The 17,176-nt window shown below is 41.6% G+C and overlaps 1 protein-coding gene across 8 annotated transcripts in view; it reads right to left on the bottom strand.

The window, feature by feature from the left end:
• Nucleotides 1–17,176, bottom strand: part of PARD3 (par-3 family cell polarity regulator) — a 2,149,932-nt gene that overhangs the window by 915,406 nt on the left and 1,217,350 nt on the right. For all 8 annotated transcript variants that reach the window (XM_069648049.1, XM_069648048.1, XM_069648046.1 and 5 more), the window contains exon 12: nt 8,905–8,943. In XM_069648049.1, coding sequence (XP_069504150.1) covers nt 8,905–8,943 — 39 coding nt within the window. The remainder of the gene's footprint in view (nt 1–8,904; nt 8,944–17,176) is intronic.

The following is a 17,176-nucleotide window of genomic DNA, read 5'->3' as shown; positions in this document are numbered from 1 at the left end:
CCAGATTCAAATGCTCCAAAACCGGAGGAAATAGCTTCCCGATGAAAAGTGCCAAACATTGGAACTCCCTCCCCCCTCCCTTAAGGGCAGACCAAACATACCCACACTTCAGGCTCAATTACATTCACTGGATCAAGCAAAACTACCGCTAACTCACAGTCCGCGCATTACCAGTGACACTTCACCTTCTTATATGCATCCTATATGCCTGTATTGGCACACTACCTGCATCTTTTCCTTACCTTTCCTACCCCTTGTCTAGCTGTCCCTACCTACCCATTTACCTTAAGCTCCCTCATTCCTTGTGTATATATTGTAAACTGTTCACACTCGCATATATTTTGCACTCTGTATCTCCTCCACTCTTTTGTGTTCTGTCCTATATATATATATATATATATATATATATATATATATATATATATATATATTTATGTACAGCAATGTAACCAAGCTGAACATTTCCAATTGCTCTCTGCGCCCTGATACCGCCGGGTCTGGCGCACATTATAAATAAACAAACATAGTAGCTTTCCGAGTAAAAACTGAAAACGGACCTGTGCATTTAATGTTGATTAACATATACTGGAATGCTTTCGAATACTCCGATAATCAATTGGGAAAAATTATTTAAAAATTAAATATCTTGATTGATGATTGGGTTAGCGTTAATCTCGGGGGCTTGATTATTCTTGCTGGGAATCTGAATGCAGACTGTAACATGTCAAGTAGTGACATGGAATGGGCAATAGCCACTTTAGGGGATTGCAACTCTAAAAACGGAAGTAAAATGTACAGAGGAAGTCTATGACTGTCCTTCACAGGAAGCTGGGGTTTAAATCTAATGCATAATAGCAAACCGACATGGCAAGTACGTGGCGAGTCATCCATAATTGATTTATGTTTGTAAGTGAGCAAATATTTTGAACACCGAGGTCAACGTAAGAGGTACTCGTATAAAATGGAATCCTTTAAAAACAGACAAATTCAACAATATGCTGTTAGACTATTTCAAATCGACTACTCTCGAAAACAAATTGTTTACCTATTCCATTGACAAATTTAATGATCATTTAGAACGTGTTGCAAAAATTTTGTATGACGGACACAGGACAAACTTCGAAACATAATCACAAACATGTTTGATATTGAAACTAAACAACGTAAAGCTTTGCTGAATAAAGACATTCGAGAGTTAAAAAACAAAAAGAAGATGTCTTAATATGTAAAACTGAAATTAAACCTTGTAGGCAATGGTATAAAAATTGGATAATTAATCATCGCTCCGCAACGAAAGGATTCTGAAGCCATTTTCACTGCCATAACAGGACATAACTTGCGAAATCTTTCGTCATTAATAAATAGTACCGAAGTTACGCAAATTCTGGATTATACGTTGAAAACATAAGTTACATTAGAAAGTCCAAGTCTCCAAATACTCCCGGTCTGAACAATCTGTCTTTTTTGACACTTAAACAGAACGCCATAATGTGGGCTTACATACTACATCCACTGTTCAGTAACGTCATTGCAATTAGAAGAATACCAGTGTCTTGGCAAATCTCTAATGTCCTGTTAATATTAAAGACGGGCAATCGGTTGTGTTCGATGAATTATCAGCCAATTTCTCTAATGAATGTCGAGGCAAAGATTTTTTCATCGATATTACTAAATAAAATGTTTGTTTGGATATAAGAGAATGCTATTCTTGACTTTAGACAGATGGGGTTCAGAAAAGGTATGGGGGACAGACGTTGGTGGTTTGCTTATTAATCAGTTACAGCTAAATGATTGGGTTAAAGGTCAACTTCCTCTCTACTTACCCTCGATGGACCAGTCAATGGCCTTCGACATTGGTCGATAGACTGACATTATGGCAAAAGCTAATTGAATTAGGAATCAACAAAGGTCTGTTGGAATTATTGATACATCTATATTCGAAAACTGTGATGAGGGTTAAATTGAATAATGAGGGCCTTATGTCAAATTAAATAAAGTCGCACAATGGGCTAAAATAGGGCTGTGCACTCGCTGCTATCCCATTTAATTTGTATGTATCTGCAGCGAGGAAATCTCCAAATAGCAGTGGATTAGTTGCTCCCAAATTAGGCAATTTAAAAGTGCCATGGGTCACTTATGCTGACAATTTCTTACTCTTTGACTGCACTAAAATAGGCTTACAAAACTTAGTAACACATTTGTGACCTTCATAGCCGATTTGAAATTGAAATTAAATCTGTTAAAAACTGCAATTATAAATTTGGGACAATGTGACAAAATATTTTTGAAACTTACGTGGAGTTGTGAAGGCACAATGATTAAATTTCAATGTACTTTGCGTTATATTGGTTATTCATTTTTCTAGTTCGATGACTAACAACTTTATTAAAAATTGTTTAAAGTTAAAGGCCATTGATGCCTCCAAAATAGTTAGAGAGAAAATATGGAAGATACTCGATGCATGCGTGTAGAGAATTCTTTTGTGAGAAAGTTATTCCCCGACTCTCCTATGGTTTATAGTTTCTTCTCAAAGTGCTAACATTTTACTTAAAAATTATTGAAGCAATTATATGGAGAAACGTCCTGTTGGTTCTGCCAAAATATATACCCATGGAACTAATACACTATGCGTTTGGTGTTAGCATTGCTTAGAAATGTTTCATTAGTGACAAAAAGTCTATGTATCATAAACTAGGTGATGGCAAATCAGGGATATTTTGTATGCTGAAAGAGGAAGTTGACATATTAATAAACTTGGGTCTCTTCATACAAACTCTTATCAAAAATCCATCAAAAGTGAAAATATTGATAAAAGCTTTCGATTGGGTTGTGAACAATGTAGTGATCTTAGACTCAATATTGTACTCCCAAATAGTTTCATTTTGGAAATGGTACCCTGAACCTGAATCCTACATTGTAAAATATTCTTTGCATCTGTTTAGGAATTGTACTATGCGTTTTAGATGTAATGTTTTAAAAACACAAGACATATCTAACATCCAATTCCCAACTTCCGGGGATTATAAATACTGTAGGCATTGTCAAATTGTAGGCAAAAAAGACACTGCTTCATCAGTTATTAATTTGTCCAAAACTGACGTCCAAAAGGATTGAATATTTTGCGCAATTTGTCAATAATATATCCTATGTGAATAGAGAACAACTGTTGTATGAAATGTTACATGGTACCTCGGTAGCATTGAAAATGAGAGTAAAGGCTTATTTAAAGAATATCTGTAACTTGGAATAACATGTAATTGTAATAGGATTACGGTAGATAATGGTTGGAATGTGATTCTCTTTGTAAGTCGGAAAGTATTTAAATTGTATTGGAAAAATGTGCTGTTTTATTAAATCTGCTATTCTTTTAAAATGTTTGTAAAGGTTTATATAAACCATAACAATAAATAAAAAAATATAAAAAAAAGAGTTGGCAAATTGTTGAAGGGGATTACTACAATATGCATTAATGGCATGGGGAAAGGAGGGAATATCACTAAAAGTGAAAGGGGGATACCATGTCTTGTCTGATGGTGCTTGTCCTCCCCCTTGAGGGTCATCTCCCCTCATGTGATCCTCCCTCGCATAGCCACCCGCAGGATCAGGTAGTGGTTGCCGTCTCCTGGCCGCATGAGGAGAGGCTGCCACTGGGAAAGTAGTTATATCATCAAATTCATCACAGTAAGGACTTTTTTCATTAAACGGCATGGTGTTTTTATTCAACCAGACTGCATTTACATCCTCTCCCACTACCCTGGTGGAGCATTGCTTTGGTGTGTGAGGTTTAGTCAATAGATGTATCACTCTGGGAAATTGCAATGCATTACTAAAAGATGCTAAATCTACAATAGTGGGCATGCAAAATAAAAGGATGTTCACTAAATATACATATATTTTACCACTGCAGCAGCGCTTTTATGTCCTCAAAGCATGGATAGACTGTCACTTTCAATATGTCCCTAAATCTTTAGTGGGGAAATGCTGCTACTAGATTTAGATCAGACCTTCTTTGGGATGTACAATTATTACAGTGGTTTTCTTTCAGACCAGCCACTGGTTCAAAATATGTATTTTTCAGAAATTACGTTTGCGATGTACCTCTATGTAGCAGGATATTTGGCCAGAAGTGTATGTACCTGGGCATTCATTCTGCATCTCCCTGATGAGGTCTCAACAAAGCAAGTGTCTGGCATTGCTTGTGTTCCCTACTAGTTCAGTGTGGACGGATCCCTTTGGAGCCAGTTCTACAGCCAAGCTAATGGAATATCCAGCAGAATTTCCAGAGTACAGAACCTTTAGGTCAATCATTTCCATGCATTCATTTTGTTTATCTTTTCTCTGGGTACAAATTAACCAACACAGTTATGAGACTTGATAAAAACTGAAATAAAAAAATGACATGCTGCGACGAGGAAAAAGCGAGTCAGCAAAAAAAATGTAGATCCTATTTTCGAATGCAGCACAGGAACAATTGTCACCAGCAGTTAAACAGACATTGTCCCCTTTCCGATCACAATGGGGAATGATCATAATTTACACCACCTTAGCGAAATGCAATACTCTCCATCACCTTGATTGGCTGCATTTGCTGCTGAAAGAAGAACGGGTCAATTTTACATTTTCCAAGAAAATTAATCAGATTTGTGCTCGGATCAATATGGTGTTATATGTTGATTGCTTTGTTGGGCCTTACTTCATCTGCCACAAACAGGCTTCCGCAATACTTCCCAAAGACTGTCAGACTTCATATGTCACAGCAGCAACTACCGTGCATGTAAATCAATAGCCGCGGGCTTGGTTCTTAATTAAGTTTAATCTTGCCTTCATGTTTGATGACTGTCTAAGCAAGCAATCGTACTAACACAAGGGCTCTCTTGGTAATGTAACCATGTGCAGTTGTGTGGTATGAAGAAGTAAAGGGATTTGCACAAATTCATGCACAGCTGTAGCGCGCAAGGATTTTGAGCTCAGAACTTCACTGCCCAAAGCTCAGGGGACCTCACTCCAGCTCAGAATTCTGGGAAATTCTAGAAAGTTAGCAGCCTGACCTGGAGCGAGTGAGCTTGTTGGATACTATTTGACATTCAGTAACAGATTCTGTTAGAAGATGATCCTGTTCGCAATCAGAGAATGCAAGTTGCTATTTAGAAGGCTTTGCAATTTCTGCTAATTGGGACATTTTTAACCAAACGGAGCCAACGCTTTTGCATGTTAGAACTGCTTGAAAAGCAATTGCAATACAGACTTAATTCTCTGGAGTCCTCAGAGTCTGTTTCGAAAAACCATTTCAAAATCACAGCTCGATTGCTTTATAAGACTTTCCAAACTGGATGTGTGATTCTGTGTTGGAATAGTGGCAGCCCGTACACAGGATGATGGTTCTGCGACAAAGGGGAGTGGTTCTTTGAACAAATCTTGACCCATGATATTGTTGTAAAAGTCCAGATCCAACGCTGCCAAGGGAAGTATACATACCAGTTATTGGACACGGTGCTGCTTGAATAAAGTGACACCAAAGCAGGCATGGTGCGCCAAGTCCCATGGAGGAACTCAATGACTGGTGGGTGCTTTAGGCGTAGAAGGGGGTAGTTGTATAGAGTGGGCACTGAGTGGGGGTGCAAGATGCTATAGGGGGGGTTTGTGATGGGGTGCTTTTTGAGCAACACGTGAACAATTGAGAAGCCATTTTTTCTGTAGGCCCACGTTATTGAAGCATTTCTTGCAGAAAGCTCATAAGGGACTTTGTGTGACAAGCAGTATGTATTTCTTGAGCACTCAGCAGAAACAGGGTGCTGAAATGTGGCACGGCTGAAGTTTCCCAGGAGAACGCAGCCACAGCAAAGTCACAGTAAAAGATACTTTCGAGGCCAATGAGTTAGGCACCTGGGTGCACGAGGAGAATTGGAAGGGAAATAGAAATGAAATACTGTTAATTAAACTCCAGCTACGGTGTGGTATTGTTTTTTCAGACTACACTTGGCAGCAAGGTGTGAGAAGGGCACTGGGAGGTCAGAGCGTAGGGGTAGGGACTATGGGGCGTGGGACGATGAGCCAATTAACAGGCAGAGGTTTCTGTGTCACTGGGGGCAACATTGTACAGTGTCCTCGCTGATGTCCGCAGGGCACTCCACTGGTCTGACTCAATGAGAATGTCTCGCCCCTTGCCATCTCAAGCCATGTTGTACATTGAACATTGCCAACCAATGGCAAACACGTTTAATTGACTGATCAGCACACTCATGTAATTGATGGGCAATGTGGGAAGGTGTGTGATGCCATGAGGGGTGTTAATGTAACTGTGGCTAAAAAGGGTGTTGTCTAATTAGTCACTGAACATACATTTGGAAATAGGGAACTGACTTACTCCCACCAATCAGTTCCTGTGATCAGCCTTAAAAATGTAACTAAAATGTTGTATGGTAATTTGGCAAACTATGTATGACATTTTCAGCTGCAGTGGGCGGCATCGACAGCTCACGACATTCAGTTCAGTTCCACTGGGCTGTCTGAACAGTGCTTCCTAGCTGTTTGGGTCCAACAAATTTGCGTTACTTCTTGCTTGGCGAACACTCCCTTTTCACGATTACTTTTGGTCCCAGGAGTTACATTCGGAAGGAGGTCCCCTATGACAATATATTACAGACCATGTAATCTTCTGCCCTCCAGTGATAAGAGCTTAAAACCCATTCAAAAATGTGTAAAAACCAAAATACGACAGCAGATATTGCCAGGCAGCCACTAGCACAGACTTCTTGCTAAGCCACACACTAATGCCCCACTTCAGTTTCCAACAATCGCACCATCAAGCATATTATCCAGTACAGATGAAAACATATGCACAAACACCACCTAAATTGGACAGAACTATTGTACCCAAGCAAGAAACAGGTTTTCTCTCCAACCAGGCTTTCTCCATGGTGCCACACTGCGCGGGATGTAAATCAGCACCCAAAGGAAAGGGGAACACAAGGATGTGACTCGCTTCCTTCTAGTTATCCTAAGTCACCAGTGCCAAGATGTTTACAGAACAGGGGTGGGGGGGGTATAATCAGAGCATTACAGGGTAGAGGGCTGAGAGCACGAACAAACAAATAGCATACTGCAGAAACTGTAAATAGTTTGCCAAGAAAAGATCTTGGCTGTCTTTCTAGTACATGGTAATTAGGTAATGCTACAACTACTACTATTAACAGTAAATACTTATGTATATATACACACACACACACAACAGTTAAGTTGAGCATCGAGATACATAAGAAACCCTCAAAATGAATTGCTAATAACTTTACACTCAGATGATGGATTTCGCTGAAATTTTCAAACAAAATGTTTGGCACCACCCATTCTCTCCAAGGCACCCCTCCTCCCCCCATCCGCACCGACTGCTCCGAACTGGAAATTGTGGGAAAGATCTGTTACAAAATCAAAGTTATTATAAACTTCGGGCATACTCCCCATACATTTTTCCCACAGAGAAAAAGTCATAATTTCTGACCACCTACTGGGTCGAGAAGAAATATATTAGGGGAACATATACAGACACGGCCGAAGGCACTGGCCAGGGAGCCCTAAAGCCATGTATAGTGGTCACATGTTGGGGGACAAGTACAGTGGACAAGGCTAAAGGCCCTGGCTGGTGGCCCAAAAGCTATGTATAGTGGCATAGTGGACGCAGCATTTGGTCATGGCTGGTGGCCATGGCCAGTGGCTTATTAGTTAAAACAAACTATGTGGCATGGCTGAAGGTCAGGACTAGTCGCCAGGGAGCGATTTAATAAATACAGTGTGCACAGCCGAAGGCCATCATGGCCAGTGACCAGTTAGTGTTTTAAAAAATACACTGGCCATGGCCTGCCGGCCATGGCCAAAGGCACCGAAAAAACGATGGTATAACATAGCTCATGAAATTCAAGGAAACAACTTTAAAGTGCAGTTAAGGTGGATAAACATAACACAACAAAACTCTTGAAATTCTGGGTGCGTTGCTGTTGCAAAGGGATATCACAGATATATTATAGTAGAAGGGATTCACAATGCTATACAAAATGGCTTTATGGGGGAATATAGCATTATGGGGGAGATCAACAAGAACAAACGAATTTAGCCGGTCCCAAGTTTCCCATTGCACTCTTTTGCAAGGGTTTTGTTCTATTATGGTTAGTCACTTCAACTGCACTTTCAAGTTTTTTTCCTTGCATATCTATTTTATGCATGTCAAATGGATGAAAGGCTGAGACGGCCTGGCCAGTATTCAAATCTATGGACAGGAAAGTCTCTGGGTGAGCACTCAAACCCCTGAGCTATCTCACTAGGTGAAGATGTGTGGCCATTTCTCTCAAAGGTAGAGCAAGCCCTGAGACAGTAAAAAAACAAAAAAAACCCAAAAAAAAACACACATTAGGTTATTACCAAACTTCACCATCCACCTCTGACCGTAGTGGCAGCAATAGGCTTTGGAGACAAACTGAACATGCGTGCAGTTTGGCGGTGAAGACATACCAATACAAGGTAACATGATTTTTTATCTGCATAGTCTAGGTTTCCGCTGAGTTGCCTCTACTTGGTAAAGAACACATTAGCCATTTGAACAGCAAGGACTGAAGTGATGAAAAATGGTTGGAAAGCTTAAGACCATTTCCTTTTCTAGGGCTGCATAATTGCCTACAAAATGATTATACAAATTTGGTAAATGTACTGCTAATTAGAACAAGAATTACTTTGTTTTCAGGGAGAATGTTTTCTTTCCCTGCTATACTCCAGGCATTTCGGCAATGAGGCCAAAGACGTTCATCAGTACTACATGAATATTAAAAAGGGGGCTGTGCAACCCTCAATGAAGCCCAGGGGAGTCATACAGCTCTGAACATACATCCTCACAGTGAGTAGCAGGACAAAAGGTCTTACCAATTCCCTGGGGCTTGGCATCCGACTTGGTTCTGCAGCCTAAAAAAGAAAAAAGCAACAGTGAAAGAACAGCAACTAAGCAAATGACAATGCATGCACATTATGGAAACGAAATAGAGAAAAAGAATTACTATTTAGGAACATTAAGCTCATACTCCAAATGGAATGAACTTTCTCATACTTGGTTGCTATCAACATAGAAAAGGACTCTCGTACAATGAGTACCTTTTGTGGTAAATCAGAAGAAGGAGAAAGACTAGCGTTTGCCATTTCAAGAAGTATTTATTATAAATAAGAAAAATGCATTACATTACCTAATCTAAGGGTTTCCCTACCTAACACAACTATACTAGTGTGCTCGTCCATTTTAAAGTCCAAAGAAAAGTCTGTCCAAAAACGAGTCTTATGCTGACCTTACCACTCATACTAAATAACGAAACACCAGAAGAATGGCTACCATCTCCTGGGATGTTTTCCAGCATGTCCATATTAGTATAGGATCTTCACATGGCTTCTAGCTATTCCTTTTATCAGGTCATTCTATCCACATCTGTTTATTTGTTTCCCCTTGTTTTCTCAAAGTCCTCCCTCTAGGTGTCTTGGCACCTGTATAGTCTTCCATTCTATTCTTCCCAACTGTAGTGGGTAACCTCTCTCCTTCTGATATCAGTTTCACCCAGGGTTTATCTCCTCTTGTCTCCGTTTATCTTCTGTGTACTTTCCTCCTCACTGGGATCTGGGTAATGTACCCACAAACTAGTTTCACTTTTCTTACAATTAAGGCATTTACTGGGACGAGTAGGCAGAGTCCCCGAATGATTCTCACCGTTCGTATTATATGGTCCTTCACTAGACTGATTGCCTGAATATCTCTCAATCAACTTATGGTTTTGCCCTTCACTGGGACGAGTAAGCTGGTTGTCTTTATTGTTATATTCTGTTATGTTTTGATATGAGTATAGTCAGGCCGCCTGTTAAATGTTGCATGCTCGCCAGGTCTCCCGCTTCCAAAGCTACCTTCACCATAATAGGGCTGTGTCACCGGGTCGGCGATCACTCTCTTCAGCACTCTGTGTCTTGTCAAGACGGCTCTCTTCAGTACCTTTTCTTCAGTGCTTGTACTGTGGTATCCTTCTTACTTTGTGGCATCGCATGGAAAGGGGGTTTGTCCTGCTTCCCTTCCTGGCCATCACTTTCTTCTCACATCCCTGTGCTAGGACTTTTCACAACAGGATACCACTCAACAGGTCTCTTTCTCCAGGTGAAATGTGACTCGGGCATTCCACTGTACTGACATGCTTTGATCAGGCTTTCTTGAATATCCCTTTTGGGATTCTCTTCTGGGCAGCAGTTTGTTAGACAGTCTGTCCCGCAGACTAAATGGAACGCTTGTTTCTCATTGCTGCTCACTGGCATGAAGAGCAGCATTCTCTCCAGGTTACCAGCTTCCCTGCTCCAGCTGGTTTGAAGCTCCCGGGTTTCTCTGACACTCTTGTCCCTCCTACTTTTATGATCTGTTCTGGGCTTCCCCAGCTTTCACTCAGAGTCCTTTTTTGCGATTTAGTCATAATTGTTATGGCTCCTTTAGGTTTCTTGGTCTCAGTACCTAGCAGGTACTTATTCTTCATTACTCCTGAAGTTTGACTCATCTCAGTGGCAGACTGGTATTTATCTTCTTTTTTTCTTTGAAATTTTAAAGCGCTCACAGAGCCCGGGGGCAATGAGGCGCTGTTACAGGAATATGTCTTAGTTGCGTATTTATAACGCGCTTAATACCCAGAAGTTTCTAAGCGCTGTTGACACATCACAATAACACATGTAAGGGTTTTCTTCATGGGTTATGTCATCAGGTTGGCTCTTGATATGTCTGAGGTGGAAGGGGACGTCCTGGTCGGAATAGGAGTCCCCTGGGGCGATTCTCCGACTATAAGGTCCCACTTACTGCCACCCCAAGTGGGAATATTGCATAGTGGACTCACTGCCCTAGCCTCACAAGGAAAGGCTCCTGTGATGAATCCTGTGGAGTCATCAATGTTCTCTGGCAGAGATCTCCTCCAATGTGGCCTGGGGACGGCAGCCGCTACCTGATCCTGACCCTGGGGAGGTATTATGAGGGAGGGTCATGTGGGAAGAGACGGTTTTTGGGGGAGGTGATGACTTCATCAGGGGAGATAGTGTTCTTCCCTTAATAGAGAAGACCACCTCATAATTTCTCAATTCTTGATGGCGTTTCACTATACAAATCCACCCTGTTGTAAAACTCCAAACCCCCCTTCCTGCAAAACACTTGGCAGAATACCATTTATACATCACATGAACATAAAACACATTTAACATCACCTGTCGCTGATGTTTTTGTTCCAAACATAAATCCTAAACAATATCACTCTAGAAATTCCAGAAATCCTATGGACTCCAATTCCCATAAAGCTTCAAGTACTGAGACGAGGAAGAAGGAGTTAATCTGGGTTGAAGGAAACACCAAGCTAAACATGTAAAATAGTTGTAATGAAGTCTGAGTGCGCAGGACATTTAAAAATGGTGTCAGCATTCAGAACAGTCGGGAAAGAAGGAAGCAGAATCGAGGGAAAAGGCAGCAGCACAGGAGTGAGCCGTACTGGAGAAGGCAGGCACTTCCAACATGCTGCTCGCAGGCATTACCTACTGGCATGGTGTGAGGCCAGAAGAGAGCAGGCACTGTGCGAGGACCTTCTGAGAGCAAGCAGGAATGTGGAGAAGCAGCAGGCTTACTGGCAGGTGAATGCGGAGCGGGAAGGAGAGTTGGGAGAAGGTTTGCTGGGTGAGAGAAACTGTCCCAGAGAGAAAGCTTCACCGCAGCAATGTGCCATGGGCCGGGGACGTTACCAAACACCAGTGAGTCTGCTCAGAGATAGTAGGGACCCTGGAGCGTACCGACAGGCATGTGAGCAATTAAGAAACTGTTTTGAATACTGCCCAAGTAAATTACAAAGACAGAGCTTGCACACATCTTAATGTATGAGATGTCAGTATTGGGGAAAGTTGGAGCAAGTATTACCATAAGCAAATTAATAGTAATGAAGTTGAAAGACAGAACTTGAACAAGTATCCATATATGAGATATCAGTGTGGGGAAAGTTGGAACAAGTAGTACCTCCCGCCAATGAAGCATAGGTGCAGTGAAGGAATACAACTGTGCTATACTAAAAGACATTCAACCCAGAACAGAAGTCCTGGTGAAAGAAGCACACCAGGCAGTGAGTATTTGGGGTGGGGGGAAGATACCTGGCAGGGAAGTACACCATGCAATCTATTGAAAATATACGGAAGATTAAGACATTGCGGAAAGATACCTGGCAGGAGAGTATACCGGGGCATCGAAGAACCATGTGAAAAGAAGCCCTGGCAGTAAAAACACCAGGCAGGTTGAAGTTAAATAAGCATGTTAAATTTGTGGGAAGATATCTGGCAGGAGAGTAAACCAGGGGATATAATAAGCCTACTAAAGGATTCCTGGCAGGTGAGCATGCCAGGAAGTCCCCTAAAGTCCTACGAAGAAACATACATACTTTTGCAAGGCACATGGTAAAACATGTATACCAGAGACTAACAAAACAGGCTTGGAGGTTGTGAAATTGAACAAAGACCTTTTCCTGTTGAAATCAAAATACCTGGCGGAAGGGTATAACTCACAGGAGTATCTCTGATGGACAAGTACATCAGGTGGTTCGCTAAAATACCAAAGAGGTTGAAGAGCACCCTATGTGGAACATCTCATTGTGGAAAAGACACATTTGGTTTGTGAAATCAGTGCAAAAAAACTTAGGAAGAGCTATACAGTGCAGAACATATTGTTTTCACAGAAACTACCTGACCCAGGTATAAAGAACCAAGGAAACTGTTACTTGAGACACTTTTGCTATCTTTAAGGAACTATTGTTTGGAAAAGAAACTTTTGCCATCCTGCCTGAGTAATCCATGGGAAGAGGACCACTCTCTGGATCCAAGAATGTATGGACTTGCTTAAATTGTGAACACATTTTGCCAAACCTAAGTCAGTGACATTTCCTTACACTCTGAGTTGTTCATTTCTAGTGTGAGGGTCAGATTAGTATATTTTGGACACAGGGACAGGTTATATAATTTTGACAACAAGACACTGACTGATCTTTAGTTCTAGTTTACTAGGTAAGAAAACTCTCCTTGGGATAGGGACAGAGAGGCCTTTATTCAACCGTATTTCAATAAAGATGTCGGACAATGAAAAATTACAACTTTGTGTCTGCCTCTCATGTCTGACCCCTCACACCGCCCCATGGCGAGAAGTGACTGAATCCCACGATTCATCCCACTGAGTAAGTAGTCTGGTGTCTAGAGGAGGACATGGACTCCTTACAGTGCTTTTAAGGTAATGCTTTCAGAAACACATTGCTGACAGATAGGCAGACGTGATTTAAAGATTTGGGGTCTCAGAGGAATTCCCCAAGATGCCTTTCTAAATATTCCCTGCTTTTCAAGGGGCTCGCAACAGCTAGCCTGTCTGCGAAAACCAGATTAACATTGGAAAACTTACTCCGGATGAAAGTTTAGAGATTCTATTCCATTTTGGCATTTTTATCAAGTAATTTCCCCAGTTGTGTCTAATACCTACATGTGCTTGTGTGCAACTATGACTAGAACACCGGACCACAAACCAACATTTTACGACCGCAACCATGGCTTAATTAAATAAACACACATTTGACCTCATTACTAGTTCAGATATTCGGGTGGCAACTCCTACATCACTGAATTTGGAGTTTGGAGGTAAAGGGGAGGATTCACACCCAACAAAAATCTGCAGGTGAGTCCTGCCCTTTACCTGAAAATCTGCAGAATGACTGTGGCGGGGTTGCTAATCACTGAAATTTCACCAAAATCTCCCAGAGTCCTCAAAAAATTGATATTTACACTGCCTTGTCTCATAAGTTATACTCCTCTTACCAATCCCCGAGAACCACTGTCCGCAGTCTAGCCCTTCCACAAATACTATTGGCCAGAGCCAATATAAAATTAAGGAAAGACTCATGAATTGTCAGAGAGGCCCTCCCTGGAGGACCTGGCTGCAGGAATCCTGTGTGCAGAGAAAAGGGCCTTGAACTGCTCTGCCAAACGAAGGGGACCTGGGAGGTGCTGGGAGAGCAAAGGAGACCAGTCTACCCCCTTCAGAAAGAAGGGGAACCCCCTGGGCATAAGCAGAGTTGACATAGCTCAAATGAAACTGCAGACTCCTCACGGAGGGGGAAACCAGGGAGAGTGCGTTTCCTTGCCCAGCTGGGCTGAGGCAGATTGAAGTTTATGATGGCAGCTGTTGTGGCGACTGGCAAGAGAGAGTTGCACCTCTGAAGAGTGGAGGGTCGAGAAGCCAGAACAGGTGTGGTGGAGCGAGGTGGCACACCACCGGAAGAAGTAGCTACTACTAAACCAAGGGGATCTGAGAGAACTCAAGAAGCCGGTGAATAACTCCTGGGCATTCGCAGACAGTGAAGAGCAGTATTCCACTTACCGGAGCCGAGAGAACAGCAGGCGTTCCAAGTGGAAGCCGCAGAGAACCAGCAAACAAAAGAAAACAGGTTGTGAGAAGAAAGCAGAAGGGAACCTTTCACCGACCGACTGCGAGAGAAGATACCTATGCCTACAGAAACCGAGGCGTCCTCCTGAGAGCAACAGGGTCAGCAGGGCATATTGGCAAACAAGCCAAGTGTGAACCATTGAAAGTTACTTACCTGAGAAAGAGAGGAGAGAAATGGACACTTTGAAACAAGGGAAATTAAGCTGCAAATAAACCCTTTGCTAATGTGTAAATGTACACAGTGCCAATACGCAAAAAACAGAAGGAAGATCATATCAGGCAGATGCATTATCCAATATCATATACAAGCAGCTTATGGAGCGGGTAGAAACCCCAAATAAACAGTACACCAGGCAAATCTCAAGTGTGTGAAAAGAAGAAGTCCTGGCAAGGGAGTACAGCAGCCAATTTCAAGGGTATAAACAAAGTCCTGGCAGGGGAGTATACCAGGCAGTTGAAAAGGATTGTGTAAAGAAGGTTTGTGTGTGCAAGTCTTGCCAAAGAACGGCACTGAAGAGAACCTACTATTGTGAAGTCAAACATTTGTTTTTGCAAGCGTTACACATGGCCAAGAAGGGCCCAACGAATTGTTGTGACTAAAAAGCCCAAAGAACAAAGAAGAATGCAGGTGAAGGGAACTACCCTGTGGAACCAAGAACTTCATCCTTGAAGACACTTTTGCCTAAGTGATTTTCCTTTATGAACACGTTTTCCAAACCACTCAAGGTTAAAGACAATTTCCCTTTTCACCTTAGAGTTAAGTTTATAGTGACAGGGTCAGAATAGAACATTGGACACGCAACAATTTTGTTTTGGACATCCCGACATGGACAGAACTTTTGTTTTTGTTTAGGTAGGGAAATTCCTCTTAGAGCAGGGTCTGAGAGGCTTTTTCACAACCCCTTTCAATTTCAATAAGTCTTTAACCAGAAACATGGCAAACTTGTGTCAGACTCATTCTGACTCCTCACAGATGCTGGACCTTGCAGTACACAGGGATGTAGATATGCAATTTATGTTCAGGTGTACAAGCATTACAATGACGTTAACCTCTCAAACAAGATGCACCTGAACATTTGGAGCTGGTTTGTAGCAATGAATACATTAAGTACCAGGGAAAACGGTTGTCAATTCCATAGTGTACAGCTTCCAGTCCTTCCCAGAACTGATGCAAGGTTCTGACCACTTGAACAGGACCATGGATCATTTTGATGATAATGTTGGCCCTTTTCCATAGAATTCTAATCTGTATACCACAAAGGATCTATTCATGCTAACATGCTGTTAACCTGAGAAATAATGGGAGTGCAACTTTACACAGGGCGACAGAGCACAAACCTCAATATTCCCTTTGCACTAACTGGAGTCCACTATTTGCACTCAGAATGGGTTGCTATTCTTCTCAAAGCTTCTGAGGATTTAGTGATCATTTTCTCTGGACCTGCAGTGAAGGCATCATGAAGCAAGACACAGACAACAGATTCACCATTCAAAACAAACACCTTTATTAACTTAAATGTCAGGATGGAAAAAGGTCTAACTTGCCTGATGCCCTGGTGGGATTTCCCTACCTAAATGAAACCAAGGAAAGTCTGATTCAAAGAGTTCAATTTATGAATCTGTCTGTGTCCAAAACCTGTACGTGCCCTCACAACTAATCTATACAGTGTGTAGGGATGTCAGCAACGCAAAGAAACAATGTTCTGAGCGTCTTATAGCTCGCAGCTTCCTTTCAGATCCCTTCCCCAAGTATAAAATAGTTTGAACAAAAAGTCTTAACGTTAACTTTCTTAAATTCAAGTTGATGTAGTTTTAAGCATTACTCTGGGTTCCCTTCCCCAAGTTCTAAGGAATACAGTTCCAAACGCAAAAGCACCTTGATGCTCCGTCCTCAAGTAAGTAAATACTTCAGATCTCAGAGTTCCTTTCCCCAAGACTTGGCTTTTGTATCACAAAATGATCCTTGATATTTCTTTAGGGCCCTTTGTTACATTTGGGCCCTCCGTTATTTGTCATGTATTTTAGTTTCACACAATTTAGTTTTCAATATGCTTTTCTTTGGTGCAAGGTTTAAGTTACATTACATTTTAGAATGCAGCATACAATGGTTTTACTCCAATAATTTCAAAATTTCTTTAATTTTAGGATTCAGCACACAGTTGTTTTCACTTTAGAGTTTAACATATAGAGGTTTTAAAGTTGTAGTCATTTCTGGATTCAAGATATAACAATTCTGCTTATTGGTAGTGTTTTCATTCAATTCGGTATTCAATAAAGGTGGGTTGCATTCATAACACTTAATTCAACTCTTAGTTTAATAATGGTTCGTTTTGCTTTAATTGTAGAGTCCAGCTCTCAGACACGTTTTGCTAATGTGTTTCCTTCCACACGACCACGCTGATAAAGGTATTCAGGGTAATTTATTAGACAATAATGGTTCATACCCGAGACCTTCGAAAACATGTTTTCTCAAACACACGACCATTCCGATACAAAGTATTCCATCAGAATGAAAAGAGTTCAAACGCTTGCACACCAGGTTTCTTACTTGTTAGAAACTCACTGGTCGCCTTCACAGCTTTCCCCCAACAGTCTGGATAGTACGGCCTTCAGAGTGTGATGTCAGGGCCCAACTCCTGCCCCTCAGGCCCTCCTGTGGTGAACTCCTGCCACAGGGGAACA

Source organism: Ambystoma mexicanum, chromosome 2q, assembly GCF_040938575.1.
Source record: "Ambystoma mexicanum isolate Mex_15411 chromosome 2q, UKY_AmexF1_1, whole genome shotgun sequence".
Taxonomy (NCBI): Eukaryota; Metazoa; Chordata; class Amphibia; order Caudata; family Ambystomatidae; genus Ambystoma; species Ambystoma mexicanum.
This window is presented reverse-complemented; position numbering and strand designations above follow the sequence as displayed.